The sequence below is a fragment of the Solea solea genome, chromosome 3 (genome assembly GCF_958295425.1).
Source record: "Solea solea chromosome 3, fSolSol10.1, whole genome shotgun sequence".
NCBI classification, from domain to species: Eukaryota; Metazoa; Chordata; class Actinopteri; order Pleuronectiformes; family Soleidae; genus Solea; species Solea solea.
The window spans coordinates 32,497,408-32,519,850 of record NC_081136.1 but is presented as its reverse complement, the minus strand read 5'-3'; the positions used below and the strand labels follow the sequence as shown (position 1 = coordinate 32,519,850).

At 42.5% G+C, this 22,443-nt stretch overlaps 1 protein-coding gene across 1 annotated transcript in view; it reads left to right on the top strand.

Moving 5' to 3' along the window:
- plxna4 (plexin A4) overlaps positions 1-22,443 on the top strand; it is a 183,659-nt gene that overhangs the window by 101,145 nt on the left and 60,071 nt on the right. Inside the window, exons 4-5 of the mRNA XM_058624311.1 lie at positions 8,682-8,810; positions 19,395-19,495. Of these exons, the coding sequence (XP_058480294.1) occupies positions 8,682-8,810; positions 19,395-19,495 (230 nt within the window). The remainder of the gene's footprint in view (positions 1-8,681; positions 8,811-19,394; positions 19,496-22,443) is intronic.

The following is a 22,443-nucleotide window of genomic DNA, read 5'->3' as shown; positions in this document are numbered from 1 at the left end:
AAAGAAAGAGCAGAGTGCAATTACTTTCAAAAGAGGTATTGTGCTTATATTGACATTTACAATGACGATATTGTAGAAAGATGTCAAATGTGCTATTAGAATTGTGGACCGTAGATTGATTTTTGAGCAAACTGTATTTAACTTACTGGAGGAAAGATTAACGACAACTTTTCTCTGCTTCTCGTCTTTGTTTGGCCAACATTAAGACGAGCTAACACTTGCTTTGCCATAAGGCCTGTGTGCTGCAGTCATCACATACACACACAGCCCACTAAGGATTACTCTCAGTGAGACTATACACTCGGTGGGTTTGTATTATTACTATTGAACAGTCTGCCAGCTTCACTTCTCTAAGTGAATGGGATTGTTCTGAGTTTGTTCACTGCTAAAAGGCAGAATCCCAATTCCAACCAATAGTCTGATTTGGTGCTTTCACTACTCACCAAAGGGCAGGAAAGAGTGGTGCAGGGAGCATGATGACTTCATTAATGGCTCCCAAAGCCTTTTAGCTCTGGCCTTTGGTCACAAAAAAATATAATGGGGAGCACACAACTTTGTAGAACTGCCACTGGGTTGCACCACTAATAGAGACAAAGGTATAGTGATGGGTGGTCAAATTATACTATTGCCTCTGTGGGGTCCTCATCTCCTTACCTTAGCCAGGAGCTGCAGTAGCGTTAGTGGGAGCAGCCGCTATTATCACTGCAGAATAAAGAAGTAACAGTAACGGTAGAGGGAATGACTGAAAGAGAAATGAGCGTATGGGGGGTTTTTTTTCCCTCCTCATCCAGGCCAGTTATTTGTCTGCACTAAATGAGGTCTGTCAGGATATCGCTAACTGTCACCTCCAACACCCTGCTGCAATTCTAACAAGACGGCGAAAGAGAAGCTGAATGAGAAAAGGAAAGAATAAAAAGATATATGTGTGTGTGTGTTTTTATAGAAAGAGAGATATGTCCCTGCATATATGTGTGTGTATATATATATATATATATATATATATATAATATATACTGTATATATATATGTATAATGCATATTGCAAAGGAAAATGGCGAAAACTGGAAAAATCAAATGATAAAGAAATGAAGTGAGACGATGAGGCAAGGAAGAGGCAACTGAGAGGAAAGAGCTTGCGAGATGGAGATGGAGTGGTTGATGAATAAGAAATAAGAAAGTTACTATTGCCCAGAAGGAGTAAGACAATCCTTGGTTCCCACTGGGTACACTGAATACATTTGTGTACGTTATCTCACTCGCTTGATGTAGGAGCGTTTCCCTTCTTCCCCATGTAGATGACAGGATTATTTACAATAACCTAAAAACAATGAGTGCTCAGTGCTCACGAGACAGACCACAATAACTGTCGTGCAAAGTCATGTGAAATGTTATCGCAGGGACAAAATCGTGTAGACGTGTACGGTGTAAAATCGGCTCTGTTGTAGTTCCTACTACAGCAAGCTTTTTCCTCAGGATGCCATATTACCATGATGACATGCATGCAGCCTCACAAAGTGAAAACAGTACCAGCCCTGCTGTCATTGCTGAGAAAAAAAAATGCCTTGTTACTGCAGCAACAAACATAAAGCGCTATCTGCAACTAAGAGAAATATATATTTTTTTTTTTTGAATAAATGGAATGGAGGCAAAAGTACACGGGAATCTGTGAGAAGAGCTCACAAATGTCAAGATTGAACAGGCCACGGTCCTCCAGGTCTTTTGAAACTACCTCATGATGTACAAATTGAGATGGAGCAAGAAGGAGGTAGTCAGTGTGTGTGTGAGAGAGAGAGAGTGGCGGAAAAGAGCAACAGCAGAAGAGGGAAATGAGTAATGAAGGCTGAGCTGTGAGCCCCCTGCCTGGTCACGGTGCTCAAAGGCATCTCAGCAGTATAGGCTATGATAGCAGGGAGACCTGTCACTCACCCTTGGAAGCCATGGGGGAGATAGAGGGAGGAGAGGAGATCGGGTGCAGAAATGGGTTGGGAAGCCTCCAGACACTTGTTCCCTTTCACGTCCAACATCAACATCCTTCACAATAACATTCTTATCCCTCTTTTTTTGACTCTCTACTTGCTTTTTCTGCCTATCTTCTCAGCAGGGGGAGAAGGTTAGATTAGCAGGTTCCACGGACCTGCAGGCTCACCGATACCACACCTTTAATGCCACAGCGGTCAGTCACCGAGCCAGGGGTTCCCCTGCGGCACCGACTGCTGCGGTGTCAAATCCCCGATGTGTGGTGGCAGAGATTGGAGTGTCACTAATGCAGAACTAAGTGCAGCTACACGTGCTCACTCATAAAAGTTTCTATTTTGTTTTTTAGTTAACTCCCGTCGCTCTCTTTCGTAACTTTGTATCAATGATGCTCTTTGATGCACTCAAATTTCTGCACATCTTACCCTACCCTCAACTGGGGATTATCTATGGGCACAATTCAAATGAAGGGTTAAAAGACATTTTCCCAGATTAACCAAATCCAAGGAAACAAATGAGTGTGTTACTACAACAACAGCTGATGATCGCATGTTGAGTCAAAAAAAAAAACCATGTCACGTCTGCCAACGTGGTGACATGTCATGTTCTTTAAGGGGGCGTCTCATTCCATAGGGCTGGATTTCAAACATACTCAAGTTACAAGGGGGGGCGATGGGTCGGGGGAATGGGCAGAGTTGAGGGAAACAGCATTGGCCCTTTTGCTAACATGACATTTCCCTGATATGCACCCACAAAGCACCTCCACCCTTCACAGCGCAGGCATGGAGGGCATTAATTAAAATCCTGCTGTGTCGCAGGTATGCATAATCACAAACATAAAACAGTGGATAGTGAAGCAAAGTGCAGAATTAATACAGTTCCACTCTGTGGGGGTTTTTGCCCACTCAATCTCCTCAATAATGAAGGTAATAAATGGAGGAAGGAAGGAAGGTTGGACTCAGTAAATCATAGTCTTTGTTGTATCTGTGCGATGTCTCCACTACAGCTTGTCATGAAACTTAAAACACTTGTTAAAAGACATTATCGACGTGAACGTACGACGGCGTTTGTCATCTTTGTCCCTCACACATTTCATCTCAAGTACTTTTCCCTTGTCCCTTGTGTCTCACCTTCCTCTCAAATTGAAGGTAACCTAACCCTTTGATTGTCCCTAGTAACACAGATGCCAATGAATGGAGAATTAAACTGGAGTCTTTGCCAAAGCAATGCTACAGAAACTGGCACAACATTTCACATGAATGTGCCACATGCTTGTTAATGGGCTTAGATTAGTGTCAAATCATCCACACTCCCCCACTGTAGTCCTGCACCAGTCCATCCTGCCTGAGGCTGTATGTTGAGAATGCTGATTGTGGAAGTAGACGCTTCGTTCCATCATTGATTGACACTCAGAGATGGATCCAGTCCACCTCCTATCTCTGTTTTTTTTGTTTTTCCTTTTTTTATCCCACCACCTCTCTGTCGCCCATATGTTTCAGTGAGCTGGACAGATTTGTGCAATCAGACAGCCGCTATTGTATTGCTGTTCGTATGAATAGAACGCGTGAAGAGACACACTGCCATTATGTGCCGATGATACGCTGGTTCTTTTTCCCCCCCCCCGTGCCGTCTCTTGTCACAGTGACTGTCCTCTCGCTCCGTCTCTGTCTGGTTGTCATTCTTTGTGGACTCTTATTCCGTGTACTGCTTTGCCTGGTGAACATCTAACACTCTACTGTGGTTTGACAAAGAGGGTTGAAACCTGACCTGACGTGTGGCAGGTTGAGTTACAGGGGCATTTGGCGTGTGGTGACACTGTTGGTGTTAAAGAAAATGATTCTTAGAGATACAGTGAAGAGGCTCGGGACCCAGGGGTTTTTAAGAGGAGATCCCAGGAGGGGTCTGTGCATATTATGCTGCTATCATAATGAAGTCCAGTAGGGAACAGTAATGGCGACAAGTTTTTCCACCCTGGAAAATCCTCCCTTTATTTTAAATAATTAAATATTATTAACACCCACTTAAAATATTATTATTCATCCCTTTTATAGAGTTAATTTCATGCACTGCTGTGGTAAGTATGGTAGGTCAAATTAAATTAATTGGAGTCAATGCTACTAATAATAATACTGTAAAAGTCAAATTATTATCCTCATAAGTATTGTCTTTTGTGACATTTATAATATTCCCGTGCATGACTCTCAGGCGTGTGGATATCCAGCAGCTAAAGATTAATGACCCTAATGACTGTAAAAATGCTGGCACTGACTTTGGGCTTTGCCCGAGTGCACATTTCTGAAGAATGGCGGCATTTCCTCACACCAAAATGATGGTGATTTTTTTTTTACAATGCCAGCATGCTGCATGACTTTGGGTGACATTCTCACCTCACTGTGGTTGCATGACCCATGTCTGAGCATATGTGATACTTTAGTCAGCAGCTTATTCTGGCTTCCACCAGCAGCATGTTGGTCATGGCGTGCGTTCCCCACCAGGGCGTTGCTGTACGTGTGCCATGCCGGAACAGACTGTAGCTCAGTGTGACCAGCCTTCATAATGCCACCCTACAATTTAGACAGGAATCATTGGAGTCTTTGACACAGTCCTCACTCAGAGCCACTCATCTCAGACCTCGGTACAAAATCAGTCGTTTTATACCATGTCTTGACCATCATAACAGACCAAATTCACAGCGGTTGCTCTGGCTGTGGATATTCTGCAGTCGGCCCTTGCCATAATTTGCACTGACACTACTGCAGCAGTATTCTGGGTCTCCTGGGGTTAGGCTAGACTCCTCCTAAAATGTGGACGATCAATCTCGTGCCTAATGTAAAGTAGTTTTTGCATAATGGCACAGCAGTTGACTGAGATTATCCAAAATCAATAGAAGCGCTCAGATGTGTAACCAGACATATTCAATTTCAAAGGACAATTTTCACTGAAAAGAAGGCTCCAGAGGGGCAACAACATTATTGACCACCGCGATGCAAGATGTCTTTTGGAATTAACCACCAACAAAACAACCAATCCATGTTTTGACATAATAATAGCTTGATAGAATAATTTGTCTGGATTGTTTGTCACCTGATACATTTCTGTACCTTTCCAGCATACATCCTATTGATCTTCGTGCAACACAAGACAAACAGTTTAAACATAGGTTTTGTATTACTTTATATCGGTAAAAGGGCATATTATAGGGCTATGGAAGCAAATCACTCCCCTTTATTTCATTTTTGAAGTGGAAGTGCTTTCCCTTCACGTTTGTAGTGAACACTGCCAATGAGAGGAAACTGAGAGACGGCGGTCCTGTTGTTTTCACACCAGAATGGTTTCTCTGTCTGCATCACACCTGCTAGCTGTTAGTCCCATGGAGAGCAGGAGACACAGACAATCACTTTGAGCACATTATTTTTCATTGACAGATATAAAGAATAAAATGCCATCTGCCTATGTCTTTTTTTTCCCCCTCTGCACTGCTATACTGCAGCTGTCATTATTTATGCTATATCAACAATGCACCTGATTATGTCATATTTAAATGGCAAGTATAGTTAGCCTCTGATGGGTGGGTTTGGAATTGTACTCACTGTAAAACATTCACAAAGAAAAGCCACTTGGAGGTGCATGCACACTGTTTTAACTGCAGACAGGCACTGTCTATATTCAGTGACAGTAATGGTGCAGTTATCCCTAATGGCCACTAGGTGGACGCAGTTTATGAAGGGTGACTGCTTCATGGTAGACTGGGATATCTGTGTGATATTTTGTGGATACTCTATTCCATAAATGCACACAGAGAAACCATGAAGAAATACCTACAGCACACATTTTAAGTAGCAAGTCTCCCCACTGTCTCTCAGTATCCCTCATTACCATAGGAGTCAATCCACCCAGTCGGTGCATGTGTGTGTGAGTGTGGAGTGCCTGTGCCTAGGCCTACACATCAGTGTATTCACGTATGTGTAGGCCTAATGCATCTTTCACCTTTCCACTTCTCGCTGGCAGAGTGAAGTGTGTCTGGCAGTCAAATTGTGTGGTGCTAATGTGATAGCAGAGATTAGCATTGTAATCCATTTAGCATAGAAGCAGCTAATCCACTTTATTATCGTTGAAAAGGAATCAGATAATATTGGCTAGCACAGCTGTAGCTGTCTTAATGATTTTCAGCTGATGGAAAAATGACTTAATAATAAAGACGGTTGCCAACAGTGAACACATGCTGCAGTGGAACTAGGATTATTCATTACATGCCAAATCAGAATAATTAACTTTGTCTTTAAGGGGAATTAAGATTATTGCTCATGTTCAGGATTAGATGGTGCGCACTTGAAAATCAATCAGATCTTCGTGTCTGTATTCTTCTTCTAATATGCTTCGGAGGAACTCTTTTGTCAGTGTTTTAAAACTTATAAGCCTGGGGTGACCCTGAACTGTTATCACAACAAAAACATTGGATAAAATGACCATTCAGTGCTTTGTATGTGCCAATTATTTTACAACTCTCTCTGGCCTTTGATTGAAATCAGTCTGTCTCCCTCGTGTGTTCCTCTCCCGTCCCAGTGTGACTGCACCAGCAAGCGTTGAACGCTCGCGGACATGCCGCGTGTTCCCTGGTGGCCCATTTGTTTTGTTGGTGGTCAGATGGGGAGGATAATATACAGGAGCTTCCCCTTGAAGCCCCTCTGCTCCCTGGTGACCGTGGATCCGTCCCAACACAATAAAACTCTATATTCAGCTACTGCCATTGACTGTCTGCCCTTTAACTCTGCTCAGCAATTGACTCCACACTTCTCTCATCTGCAGCGGGTGTAAGCTGATACACATCTTTACATACGTGCATGTGCACAGACACGCTATGTGTTGTGCACACATGCACGGCGCCTCAAATTAACTCACACGATCGGGCCGATTAGATAACCCCACCTGCTGAATCTGGCCCTGGCGCGAGTTGAAGTTTCTTTCTTCCCACCCCCCTCTCCTCTTACTCTCGCTCTCCTATGTGCCTTCTGTTCCTTTCTTTGCAGCTGCCCCTAGTGCATACAATAGTTCCCAGTGAAAGTGTGCGGGGCTTTGATACACAGAACCCAATGTTCTTTGAGATCAAGATCACTACACAAGCCGAGCAGGAGGCAAAGCTAGAGAGGAAGAATGAGGGAGAAACAAAAGGGAAAGGGAGAGTAAGGTAAAACAAAGGTGAAAGATGGTGCCTGCTTCAAGAAAACGGCATGTTGTGAAATGGTATATCAGTAGAAGCAGAAGGAGTTGGGCAGTATACTTAAACTGCACTCTGTGTACTTGGGTTTCTTTTTTTGTGTCATACAATAGTTGATTGTCTGAGCAAAGACAAAGAGAAGTTGGCACATAGTGGGGAAGTTGATTCTTTTGGTTTCGGCTCCGATGCAGAATCAAGCGAAGGTGGAAGAGGCTTCGCTGCATGCGTTCACGACAGTTAGAGCGCGACTTTGCAAACTGTGATGAATACAAAAACTATTTTTATTTAAGTTGATTCGACTGCTTGTGTCTTGTTACGACAATGACTGATACAAGGAACGATGGAAAGAACATATACGTCTTTCTCCAACTCGTCAAAGACAGGTTCTGTCTTCACTGGCAGCAGCAACATCTAATCAACGCTCTATGGAACACGGAGAAAAATGAAGACTTCTTGACCTTAAAGAGAATGTACTTGGAGGTGGGCCGGTAGATAGGTATTTTTTAATGATATGCTGACAGAGCGAGCACGGAGCGTATATTGTCATCGGTGTATTATAATTAATCATGAAGTGACTCACCTGTCTGCTCGACCATCTGCTTCCTGTCCAATTATCTCCCATTTGTGCCTTAACCCCGAAGTGCTGAAGAGCACAAAGAACTACCAAGAGTCATCACAACTTTAACTAGACTGGCTTTATACCAGTTCACAAGCCCACACAGGCCTCTTTCTCTGTGTGTGTGTGTGTGTGTGTGTGTGTGTGTGAATGTACCGTAATGTGCAAGTTTGTTATCTACAGGGTGCTGGGAGTTGCTCCTGTAGATCTGTGTTAGACCTGAGTGTAACTGGGAAATCATATGTGTGTGTGAGAGACAGAGAGAGACAATGTAAGCAGATGTTCAGGCACCATCCAGAACATTTCTATCGTACCACCAAGTGTGCTGGGGCCAATTCCGTCCACTTTCTGCTGAGTAAACACACCTATGGCCTATAGACCACGCTTCTTGTCACAGATGCCTAATTACCATTATCGCCTTTGAATGGCTGAAACTGTGATGGAGAAAGATGAGCTTCTCACGTACAGCACTCAAAGCCATGAGGTACGGAAAAATCTGAAGGCAGCGAGTGGTAGATGGGCAATTTGGCTGAACAATAAGTTTTAAAAGTGCCTTTTTAATGATACCTCGGCTCCTAATTGCACACTTGTTCCGTTGCTAAGTCCTTCTTACGCTTTCTTATTTTGTTGTAGATGTTGTATCTTCAACCCTTTCAAGTTAATTTTACTTGCACCTGTGAATGAATGAAATCCAAACATTTTAATGGGACAGAAAGTGTTGGTGTTGCTTGACTTTTAAATTCAAAAACCTGGGAAACTGTCCTTGCTCTTGAGCAGTTGTTTCACATTTCAGTGACCCTGCGTTTAAGTTAAAATAATAATTAAAAAAATATCATCCTAATTCTTAATTCTTGTTGTCTGTTGATGTTTTTCCAGATCCGGGTCGATGGCTCCTCTCGTGCTCTGCAGTATGAGACGGTGCAGGCGGTGGAATGTGGACCCATCCTCAGAGACATGGCTTTCTCCTCGGACCATCATTACCTCTATGTCATGTCAGAGAACCAGGTCAGACGCGCACAAATGCACAACTCCATCACAACTCGCTATCATTGCCAATAACATTTATCATTTTTTCTTATGTCAGTCTGTACAATAACCTTTGGTAAAGTGTTGAGGATTTCATGACAGCCCGGCTGCAGGAGAGGATTAGATGGACTGTGTCTTTTTTATAGAAAGAGACTGGGCAGAGCTGGAGTGAATAAATGTGTCGAATTATAGGGAGAGAGGAGAGTGGTCTTAGTCCACTTGTGTGTGTGCGTGTGCGCTAATGTGTATGTCTGCACACACAGACACGTTCACACATAGCACACTGTCTCTCTCTTAGTGCCTTTGATGACATGGAATGTGGCGCGAAATAGCAGCACTCTGTGTAATGGACACTGACACAGAGACACTGTGAACATCTCTATCAGAGGCGGAACCTCGCTGAAATAGCTCCATGGAAAGACCACAACACACACACACACATGAAAAAAAAATGTACGCACACAGTGTGTTATTCACTTCATAATAAACAAACAAACAAACAAACTTGTGGTGCTCAGCGAAATTCCCACGGTGCACGCAGGAAGTGATTTGTTTTATGCCGAGAGCAAACTTGTAATTCAAATGTTTGACGTGTGCTGAGCTGCTGATAGTATTGCTTGACTGACGCGGCATACAATTAATGTTACACTTAACCAAACAGAGTTGAGAATGATAACATCAACAACAACAACGCCATCATTTACACTCTGCACATTTAAACCTTTAACACCTAACCCTCAAAATGCCCATTTTTCCAGAATAACTTCCAATATCTGGCAGTTGTTTACAATTTACTGCCATGTTAAAATACTGTTTTGACAACAACAAAAAGGTTTATTTAGAAAAACACTGCAGTTGTACACGAACAACAGATTTTGCATGTTAAATTTGAAATTTGAACAGTATATAAAACCTATTTGTGAATGTCATTATGATATAATTTGACGATGATGGTTGTCCCTTTTGCATTGTTCTCCCAAAGAATGCAATTTGAGTGATTCCAACAGAGTTCGTTTAGTAATCAGTCATGGCTGGCAAATCGGAGCCCACGGTGCATCCCTCTCTCTTTCAAGTTAGTTCGCTCCGTTCATCTCCCATTAATACTGCGAATGTTGGAAATAGCCTCGCAGAAGAGCAGATAATATGCATATCATTTGGTCTCTAACCCTCTTTTTTATCTCCTGCCACCCATAATCACAGAAGGCCAGTGCTGTTTTGTTGGCAGCGATAGCCTATTTACCCCTTTATATTGTCTGCAGCTTGCAAAGGATTATGGACCTCTCTGGCACCATCAAAGTGTCGGTATTCACCAGAGTGTGTGCAGCGTAGTTTGATTGTGCGTGTGCGTAGACATTTTAAAGTGCCCAGATTATCCTGATAACTCTTTAAATATCACACAGACATTGAGTTGATGGGGCCTTTTCAAACGCAGCTTCCTGTGGGTCTCTCCGGGAGGAAAGGGACATAACAAGGACGTCGTTATGTCATGGGGTCAAATAGCTGCTCTTATTCAAATCTGTTGAGCGTTTTATTGCAGTGTTTATAATCGGCCTGAACAAAAAAGAGAAAACACAAAAGCAAATGAATAGATAGATAAAAGGACTGTTTATTTCCAGTTTCCCGCTATATTAGATTCTTTAATGTTTTTGCTTTTTCCGCCCCCAACGTCGCATTATAAATTTAGTATGTTTTGATCTGCATGCCAAATAATTCACTAAAAAACATGTTTTTTAATGTCCGTTAGTGTGTTAGTGTGTGTGTGTGTTTCCTCGGTAGTAATTAGTCTATTAGCCTACTTAGAAATTTGACCTCCGCTACCTATTTAGGAGACAAACATCTGGGAATTACCATTCACACAAATATAGACAGCACTTAATGAACACATGTACACAGATGTATCATCATTATTTATTTTTGTACTTGTTTCTGCTAATTACACAACAAGTATGAATATGTCTGAGTGATTTTAATTTATTTCTTATTCAACTGTTACAGACAGCTGGAAAAACCACAGATAGATTTAAAAATACAAATAATAAAATGTAATTATTCGTATTTTGTAGTGTGGGTGGAGGATGAGAAAGCATTGGAAAAAAAACAGTTCACAAACAATACAAAGGAAGATGGACACTTGGAAAGTTGTCTTGCATTTGTGAAGGGCAGCCAAATTCAAAGGTCATACCGTGGTCAGTCTTACAAGCACTGGTTTGGAAGTGGGCGCAGTGCCGCTTGATGGATCAGTGCAGTGGTTTAGAATAACATCTTGCACATACACACGTACGCCATGCCAATTCCCAGCAGCGGCAAATGCTATTAAAGCAGCCCGAGCTAGTCGATAGCAGAAGGCCACCTGCTGTTCCTGGGGCCTGGGACCCAGACAATCAGAGAGACAGAGAGAGAGAGAGAGAGTGTGTGATGGATGGAAATAGGGGAAAATACAGAAACAGGAAACTCATGATAGAGAGAGAGAGAGAGAGGCAGAGAGAAGAGGAGGGGGGCCCACAACAGGTGGCTGAGAGGAAGGTTGGTCGATACCACTCCTCCCCTGCTGTTGTTAGCCTTGAAGCTCTCACCTGCAGGTCTTGGGTGAACCAAGAGAAAAACCACCTTCAGATCCTGTCTGGATGGAGTGAAGGTCTTCCCCCGGTCATTCTGAGGCCGTGTTCATACCCGGCATTAAAATTCATCCCGGGTCATCAGATCACACCGCTGAAAGAATACGGTGCATCCTCAGTCCTCGGTGTATTTTCTACCTGTTATTTTAGACCTTCTGTCCATGTTTGTATCAACTAAACACAAGTTAAAGGTGTCTGAGCCAGGCCTAGGATTTCAGCTCATAGACGAGAAGGAGTAGTGTTGTGTTTTCTCTTTCATCTCTTTGTTCATATATTCTTCATATTTATATTCATATGGTTTCATACAACTTGTACTACACACAAAGGAATGCAGCCCGGAGTCTGACTCTGCAAATGAGACTACAGAGACGTGGAGACCACTAATTGCTCATCCTGCATTGGTCGTATCTCTGATCCCACTCGTTTATTGTGAGGACGTCTTGGAAAAGCTTCGGTAAAAGCTCTGTAATGTCATCCATTTTTGTTAGATTTAACAAGTGCGCCCCTTCTTCTCACTGCAACCACTCTTTGTTCCAAAATTAATTACAAAGAAAGTAAATATAATCACTTGGGAAACCATAATTATTAGATTCAATGCTTTTTAATTAGTGTACAAAGGGTTTTTCAGTAGTTTTTATCCTCACTTTTCATTATGAAGTAAAATAATATAAACATGGTGAGTTAATAGGGACAACACAGTGTTGTAATATTCCACAAAATACTATTAATTATTAGTTAGCATAAGTTCTAACACTAAAACAATGGAGAATGAATGGGTGAAACACATTGAGAGAGTGGTGTAGATCCAGCTTCATCACACTGTTCTCTGCTTGTCTGTGTCACATTATACACTTACTCGAGAGGGATGCTGCACAAACACTGTTTTTACTGTCGTCGTATTATCCGATGACATATTTATTATCATTTCATATTTTTTCTTCCTCTCCTCTACCTTGTGATTGTACCGTCTTTTTCTTTTTTCTTGGTTAGGAGTATAGATTTTTGCTCTTGCACACACCGTATTCATTTCCAAATGGATTTTTATAAAGTGAAAATGAGGATTCTGGCCCTTTTGTGTCTCTTGCTCCTTTTGCTCCCATCTCCTCTCCTCTCCCACATTCTTTATTTTCCTCGCTGGCCGTTTCTCACTATCCATTGTCATTTATTACCACACTTCTTCTCCCCCCCCGCCCCGGTTCTCCTTTTCTTCATTTTCAGCACCATTCCTCACTAACGGCAGAAACCGTCATTCCTACTCTCTCATTAATCCAGTGATTGCTGTATTATAATTGCACCCCCACCCACATGTATGCACACTTCCCCCATCTCCACCTTTATATGTCTCTCTCTCTCACTCACACGCTACACACACACACACACACATAAGTCATCTTATAAGTGTGTTAAATCGATGTTCCAGTATAAAAAGGACAGTCAGATTACAGAAGAGGCCGTGATTATAGATGTCGGCTGCAGTTTGAGTGACAGGGAGGGGTCAAGTCTACTATTAATATGAAATTCCACCGTAGTTTACTGCTGTAATTTTATTCTGTTAAGCACCGCTTCATCTTTCAAATGCAATGTGAACATCTGGTTGGTATGAATGAGGCGGTGTCACTGAAAATATAATACAAATGTTGACATTCTAAAGCAGAGAAAGTGTGAAGTTAAAACAGACCTTGACTTTACTTTACCAAGCCTGCAGAGCACAATATAAGAAGCCTTTTCTCTGCAAACCTCTGGGTGATGAAATGCTCTTCACCTATTCTCCCATCAAAATACTGCACTTTATAAGGCAGCAGATAGTTTTTAACTTTAAACTATATGTGATCATTACCCTGTTTCACACACATGCCATAACACATTATGGAAGCGACTGTGATCGCACATCGCACCGATCCGTGGTTATTTCACATGTTACATGTGTGTTTCTGCGTTAAAAGGAACTACTACTATTAACTGAAACATTAAACTTTAATCGGCAGGGGTGACAGCTTAGAGGGACCTTCATATGCCACATGAGCTTATCATAACAGTCACATGACGTGTTTGTTATTTCTTTCTTTAAAGTTCATCTTCCTCAATCCTCATTACCATCCTTTTAATGCCTTGTGTGGCCTTCTGCACAATAACTACGCATTACTGACTTTGAACGTCAAGTGAGACAAAAACAACTTCATGAGAAAGTAATCTGACTGAATTTGATTTTAATAGCAGGGAGTATTACTCGGCGGCTGTGCTGTGCTGTGCTGAGACTTGACTCGGGTTCCAGGGCATTTAAAAGCAGTTATGTTGTGTTTTTGTCGCGTCTTTGTCATTCAATCCATCCTCAAATGATCCACAGTCATGCAATTACCCTCTAGCAACCGAGGCAACATATTAACTTTCCCTGCCAGCGACATTCACTCAGTGGTTAGATGTTATCATGGTCCTGCATGGCTTTCTTGCTATAGTCATTTTACACATATAGTGTGGCTTTTATATCTCGCATATAAATTGTTGCTAGAAAGTGCTGTGAGTGCCATATTCGATAGGATAAATTATTCATATTCAGTGAAGCAAATGCAGATCTGTAAGTGTAAATTATTGAAAATGTGTACTATAGTCGGGTGAGATGGTTAAAAGTCAAATGCTTTTCTTTTTTTTTTCTGTTTTCAAACCGCCCGAGGGGAAACCGACAAGCCAATTTGTGAAAGTATCGCGTTTTTGCATCTCATCAAAGATGTCTAATGCCGGCATCCTTTCATTTCTATCAGTGGGAAACTTTTCACCACACATCCCTTACAGTGTGGCTTCCTCGCCTCACCCCTGCAGTGTGTGGACGCCTCGCGAAGGTGTTCAGATGTGCAGATTATGTTGCGCTTCCACTTTAGCTGCAGGCTTGTGTGGTCTATATAAGGCGAGTGAACACAGCTGATGTGTTGCAGCCAAGGCTGCCTGACAATAATTCTGACAAAACGTCAACAAAGCGGTGGCAGACGAGGTCGGAGGGAGTTCTTGGCCCCTTTTTGAAGCTTGACTTGACTCTGACTTGGTTATGGTTTATCTTGGATTGTTATGTCTTACCCATCGCAGAGAGTTCCAATGCTGTGTGAACTCATACTAATACCCCAGGGCGAGATGATTAGTGAAGTAGTAAATTTGTGAGCATTAGTGAAAACATGAATGCGTGTAGTCTTGTTTAAAGCAGATTTATTTGTCACACATTACTCTGATGTTTAACTTGTCCTTAGCCTGGTTGTGGGATCAGGTAGTAACATTAATATGATTTTAGCACAAATCCTGCTGTGTAAATTAGTTGTTGCCCAAAACCAAAACCAAAGATTATTAATATTTAACCAGAAAAGCCTCCTTGACATTAATAATCCATACAGACGCCAGCAACTTTTACAGTTACACAAATGTAAAATCCTAATCTGTAAACTATGCAGCTTTACCCTTTTCAAAATAGAAACTAAATGTAGATAAAAGAAAAATGATTGATCGTGTCCAAGTCGACTGTTTCCCAAAGAATTAGGATCTATCTTTGGCAATAGGTTGGGTCAGGCAGTTGTTGACAGTGGATTATTGTGATTGGTCAGTGAGGACAGTCCCGGTGCATGCACGCAGCATGCCCTCGTGCACACACTGAATGACAGGTACACAGAGAGGCCCAGTGTGTATATATGAGTTCTGGCAGCCTCCCAAAGATAGTGAAAACTTCATGGATTTTTTTTGACAGTCCACTGACGAGTCGGGATTTCTCGCGGTTCTCCTGAAGGGCCGGTCTGACAATGACAGACGGGTCCGTTATCAGTGTGAGACAGCGGGGTAAGGAGAGGCTGAGCAAATCAATGAGCTTTGCACAGCTCTACAATGAAGTAACGAGCCAGAGAACTTTGGAGATCTTTTATGTCATTATGAGCAGCGTGGAAATGTGTTTATTGTTTTGTCTAACAGGAAACAGCGGCTGGACAAATATCACTATGCCAGGCTGGGATGGCTTTCTCATTTCACCTGGGAGAATGTCAAATGAAAGCAATATTGCTCTTGTATCCGTTGACCTGCTCTGCTAACGCAGGTTGATAAAATACCGCTGCTTATTGGATGTTGGATTGAGTGGTGGGCCTTGGCGTGGCGCTGTTTCGTCTGACTCGCGCGTCAATCTCACCCGGAGAGGAGGGGAGAGAGAGGTGTGGCACAGGCGGACAAGACAGATATAGACTCCAGTAAAGGAAGGTTTAAATGATGAGAGACGGGCCATAGTTTATGTGGTAGAGACTCAAAACTAAGCAGCCGTATGTCACAATTTTTATTGTGTTTTTAAAGCGTCTAAGGAAACACTACATTTCATATAAATATAATTCCTTTTTTTAATGTATGCGTCTCCACCAGTGGTAATGATACATTGCCAGCACTGTGCAGAAGTAATGAACAAACTCACACCAGGGAAGGAGAAAAAGACTAAGGTAGCTCGGGGGGGAAAAGGGAAAAGATAAGAGAAGTTCAGTGTGCTCCACGGGCTGCAAAGCAGGATTGGACTATCACTTTCATTTCTCTCTCTCTCCCTCTCTCTCCCTCCCTCCCTCTCTCTCTCTCTCCCTCTCTCACTATTCATTTGGAGTGGTGAAGTTTGGCTGCAGGTTGAATCCCCGTTTAATTACTAGTGGAGGGGCAGGCGCAGACTAGGATAAAGAGAGGAATTAGATATAGATATAGAAATAGGGGCAGCAGAATTAGTTGATAATGGAAGTCTCTGCAGATTTAATAAATGATCACTTTTTCCACAGCTGGTTGAGTTGGAGGCCTCTGGCATTATGTAAGGAGGAGGAGGAGAGATGGAGGGAAAAAAAGAAAGAAGTCAAGCTTCATTAATTATATCTTATTGTTACAATTAAGAGCTTAAAGAGGAAATATTGAATACACTTACAGAGAGAAGGCAGGAGTGTCTCCTATAGGTACAATCACACCCGTTGCATATGTATCCTATATGTTTAATGTCATTTAGCCGTCACAGTACATCTTCATCTTTCTCCGCACACATTAAGGCATCAAGTATACGACTGCGATCGCTGCCTTTTTTTTTCCTTTTTTAAAAAGCGTGATTATATTCCGGAGCTTCCATCTATCTCTGCCTGTTGTGAAGTGAGGGAGAGTGCAGGGTTTAATGGCTGTCATTTGCTCACCTGAAACAGGAGGGAATTAGAAATGCTATACACCATCCTTTGTATTTATCCCTGCTGATATGATAGCACACGGCTATAGTGAAGAGACAGTGAGGTGTAATGGTTGCCTCTCTGGCAAAGCCCACCATGAAGATAGCATGAAATGAATGTGATATCAAGATGAGCGAGACAAGGGGTGCATTGGGTCGTTTAGCCACCAAATCCCTCATTTTTTTTTTTTTTTTTTTGATAAGAGTGGACAAAAGTGTCGAGAGAGAAAGAAGGGGGGGGTTAGAGCGAGATAGAGAAAGAGAATGGGAGCTCTGAAGATGACGAATGTATGATCTTATACACCTCAGAGCGTTTGAGTGACAGGACAGACAGACAGACAGACGGAGACAGAGGGAGAACGAATGATATCAGAATGCACGCTCTGGAACAGAGGACGCACATTGGCATCCATCGCTTTTTGCCGGGTGCTCTGAATGAGGTGTGTGTTTGTCTTTGTGTGAGTGTGTTTTATCTGCTGAGAAAACCATTTCCCCAAATGCAGGCATCTGAGGCTTCGATAGGCATCACAGGGCCGCCGTGCATTCTCCAAAAATCAGTGTGTGTTTGTATACTGTGTGTGTGTGTTTCAACATCTGTCTCAGATGTGTTAAATTTTAAAGAGTTTAGATATGGTGACAAAGTTTTGCTTCACTTCTGTTCTGTGGCAGATCACAAAACCACTCAATGATGGTTCCATGGATTACACAGACACAAACACATGCACACACAGGAGGATTGTGGTTTCATAGAGTCCCGTGATAAGGTTTTACCCTAAACAAGCATCATAGCCTTTTCCATTCAGTGACTCACATGTTATTTAGCTGGCGGTTGGGTTGGATGGTGAGTGACAGGAAAGGGGGAGGGGGAGGAGGGGGGGAGGTCTATCATGTCAGATGAAACGAGGATTGTTGTTGAGTTTGATCATGTGCTCACAATTTCACCACTATCTCTTTGATTCGATCTCAAACTCATTCCCTTTATCTACCTAATGCAGAATACACTTGAACACAATAGGGAGGGCAAAAACCTGTGAGGGGATAGACACACACATACAATGATGCACTTGTCCTCTTGACTTTGGCAAGCAGATACACCTCCTCTGAATTCCTTCAGCTGTGTGAGTCTGTGTGTGTGTGTGTGTGTGTCTATTTATAGAGCTCAAAGAGATGCACAAAAGAGACGTAAATGTCGAGAGAGCGAGAGAGAACGACGTACTGATGTGTTTATAGAGTGTCACCCTCGTGTCAGCGACTGACACGTATAGGTGCAGCTCTGTGGATCCTGTGTGCCACTGTGCACACATGTTGAGAATATGACTCCCACAGAAATGTGCGTGCAAAATTGTAACAATGACTCGCTGCGTTGTATTAGAGAAAAAGGCCGTCAGGCAAAGATATGCCGTGTGATACTCTGCTGCGTGTCCAACAGAGAGAACTGCCATCAGTGCCAGGCTGTGCTTTAGAGATACCACTGCGCATAGGCATTGCTGATCTCTCATTACATTCAGTCATGCCCTTCATTGGATGGTTTAATTACAGTCCATTTTAATTCCCTCAAACCTGGAATTTAGTCAGTAATCACTCAGTCATCGTAAGAGACGAGCATGCAAAGAATTCAGTGGCCTAACCTTATATTCACAGATTTCTGGACTAAAATTCCACACACACGCATGTGCTCACACACACACACACACACACAGAGCTTTACCCTCATCATAACCCAGTATTGGTCCCACACGGACGATGTTGTCTCTCTCTCCTGGGTTTCCTCTGTGAGCAGCCTGAGTGACAGCGGTCATCCACCAATGACGGCACATTAATCACAAGTGCCAGCGGAACCTATTATTGCCCCATGCTGTTACCATGGTGACAAGAGGAGTAGAAGGTTGTAATCTACACCAGCTTTGTTCCATGTGTGCTCGGTCACTCAATGCCCACGCCAATCAATGCCAATCAATGCCAATCAATGCCAGTCTGAACTGGCAGGGCTATATATCATAATAGATGGACTGCTGTTCCAGGTGACCCCGTGTCCCATATGGAGCCAGTTTAGAAAGACAGTAACATACCATTTTTAAGCTGTAGTGTGTAACTTTTCCATATGAGAGAATGTCTTTTACATTCAAACTATTGTCAAAACAGTTCACACATTGCTGATTAAGGCTTTAGTTTTGTCTGCACAGAAACAGAACTTTACCTATACAGTCTTCTTCTCTTTTGGTTTTAAAGTTTTCACAATGTCTTCATTAGTACTCATGCCAGGCCTGTATGTGGTGCTGCAACACTGCTACAGAAACAGAAATAGAAATAGTGGAGCATGAGCATAAACCCTAACCCTGTGTTTCTAAATAAAGCTTATTTTAAACATGTTAAAACGTATGCAATCACAGAAACAGAGACGTAATGAACCAAACCAAGGGGGACGAAGGAAGCAAAATGAAAGTTGGCATAAAGTAAATAGACGACGTGATGATGACGACAATGAAGAGAGCGAATGCAAGAGCCAGAGAGAGAGGTGGAGTTATGACATCATGTTTGTACCAGAGTTGCGTAATTGGTTGTTTGCACAAAAATACAAGGGTGGCGTTTTGAGCTGGCACCTGTTTTCCCAAAATAGCTTTTTAGGCCTCCCTTCCCCCCCCCCCCCTCTCACTAGCACATGCACATCTGAATGATGTGCGCTAATGCACACATGGATTTATTTATTTTATTTTTTTCCCATAGTGTTCATGATTTTTGTGTATTTCTCTGCAGCTATCCAGAGTGCCGGTGGAAGCCTGTGGTCAATACTCAACGTGCAGTGAATGCCTTGGATCAGGAGATCCCCACTGTGGCTGGTGTGTCCTTCACAACATGTAAGTGCTACACACAAATACAAACAGTTACAAACAGTTGTACAGTACATCCACAAATAAATTGTGTTATTTTCTCCCTGGTCTCCCAACTGAGTCCCTAAGCCTCCAACATTGTGCAGTGTAACTAGACAGTTTGAGGGGTGGCTGCGTCTGGGTTGTTCGTCTCCCCTATCTCTATGACGCCTGGGCCAATGCCCAGCTCTCCATTCCTTGCAGCATTTGAGCATTCAGGGGCCGCTCTAACCACCTCAGGCCAAGTCTCAGATTGCTTTCCTGGGGCTCGGCCTACTGCCAGCGTCCCCTTTTTATCCATTACCCAACCTATAACCACTGGCATTGTTTACCAGCCCTGTAACCAAAGCCTGGTGAGACTGGCGGGCACTGCCAGTGCTCTAATGGGCACCCCTCCAAACTTCATCCCTCGACAATGACAAGAGTGATAGCTTGTGTTATTGAATGAAACTAGTGAATGAGATCCTCATAGATTACAGTGTCTCATTAAATATGTTGAACACTCTCTCAGTCTTGCACACCTTGTTTATCTCTACACTTTCATGTCTGTTTGTCTGTTTCGTCTCCTTTTTGTACACGCACTGATGCACATGCTTGTGCACACATTTTTTTGCACACTTTTGCAACTGCTGTCAAACTTTTGTCCCTCAAGATTTGGAGTTGAGATAGTGCTGGCCGGGGGCAGGGAGATTTCCCACTCCACCGTAAATTGAAAATTCGTTTTGTGTGTTGATGGTAGCCCTTGGGTAGAGCAAGAGATGTGTGTGTGTGTGTGCGCATGGGTGTGCGTGAGACTCAGGCTGAGCACATTTAGCACCTTCGTGCCCACGGTGGACATGGTGAGTGCAGAGAAGCAGCAGCCTGAGTTTGTGAGGAACATACAGACTGAAACCAATAAAGGAAGGAAAGTGGTGTAGGGAGGGGAGAGTTGGACATACAGACGTAGGAAATAAATAGTGATCAGACAAATAGAGAGGTATGAAACTGAGCATCCTTGTGAGGGGGTAAAAAACAGAGTAAAGAAAGCAGAAACAGTGGTTAAATGAATGTCTACAATGTCTCCAGGGTATGGAAAGTGTAAAGAGAACAAAACATACTCTAATTAGGTTTGGGTCACAAACCGGGGGCTTTAGTTTAAGTCTCTCTCACACACACACAAGCACAAGCTAATAATAATAATTATTATTGTTGCTATTATATTATTGTTATGAATTAGTTTGGAATGTGCCACCTGCTTGCGATTTAAATTTTAATCATCTGCAACTGTGTGTGTGTGTGTGTGTGTGTGTACTGTGCGCGTGTGCGTGTGTGTGGTTGTGTGCAGAAACCCATTACTGCCCTGGACATCCTCCCAGTCAGAGCAAATGGGTGGTCACAGATTGGCCTGTCACACTTAGCCCGATAGAATCGGCTCACCTCAGCTCTCTAGTCTCTTTACTCAAATACACACAAGGGCAGACACACACACACGCACACACACACACACCTCTCTTGCTGGAGAATAAGTGTCAAGTCACTAAAATGAGAAACGAGTCCAGAGAGAGAAACTAAACAAAATGCTGCTGTAGTTGCATTAGGTGTCAACTCAAGGTGTTTGACTGTCAGAAGGGCAGAAAGGGAGATTACAGGTGTGTGTGTGTGTGTGTGTGTGTGTGTGAAGGACATAGAGGTGGTGTGCATGTGCTCACACCTCCTCAGTTTTCCCTCTCCTTTGCCCTTCTGACTGATGGACCACAGGTTTAACCCCCCCCCCCCCACACACACACACACATCCCTAGCTTGTGAATCCTTAACAGGGTCTTGGTGTAACTGAACTCCCCCTGAGCGTTACCTAACCCACAAGGCAGCCGCAGGGCTTTTTGCCCCTTCGGTAATCTGTCATCACCCCATGTCAACTGCTGCTTGCCCCGTCTCTTAACGTGACATTGTCCCTAAACTAACTGTCCAGTCTGATGAAAGTTGAATTAAATCATGTCCATCCAAATATTCAAAGATGTTTTATTTGTCACATGCACAGAGATACAGAGTGACCATCTTGTTGTAAAAGACACAAACAGAATACAATAAAGAATAATGTCTAGGGGACTAACCTTTGTGTACATTCAGCTGTTGATGTGACCATTTTCATCAAAAAGTGCAAAAAAAACCAGTAATTATACAAGTTTTCACATGTCAAAATACTTATATATATATATATATATATATATATATATATATATATATATATATATACTTATATATAACTGCCTTTTTGCCAGACTGTTCATCATATTTATAATCTCTGGTACAAGCCCCTATAGTGAGGTATGCATGCTGCTGTATGTAATTTAAATGTATAAGGAGGATAAAGTGTGCCTTCTTATTAGATAGTGTGGCCGTGAATTAACAGTGCATTAAATGTGCCCTTGTTTATGAAGGTTTGACACTCAGAAACAAGAACACACACACACACTTGACCCAGAGTCCGCCTCGTCATGCACTTCTGCCATAACAAATTCAACATATCCAGCACCAGCTGAGCTATTTGATATTCAAGGAAAATCTTTATATTTGTCCTTCCGTGTCCTCTCACCTCGGCATATTATCTCCGAAGAATAACATTTTGTATTTCCATCAATCCTGACTTAAAATTGAAAATGTGGCACCTGGAAAAAAAAAAAGTGAGTTTCCTGCATAAAATAGATGATGCAGTCTAATTAAGTGTTGCGTATACACTCGTTTATTTTAATGAGTCATTATTTGCTTATTATATGTTGACTCAAAATGACTTATGATGTGCATATGGCCATTTTTGAAAAACAACTCCCCTGATGTATGCTGAGAGAATTCTTTTTTTTACTGAAAATGAAACTTCATAAACCATAAGCACAAAATGCTGCGGTGTTAGCCTTCACCGCTGCAGGTGGTCAAGATTCCTAATCAGTCATAGCTGGTAT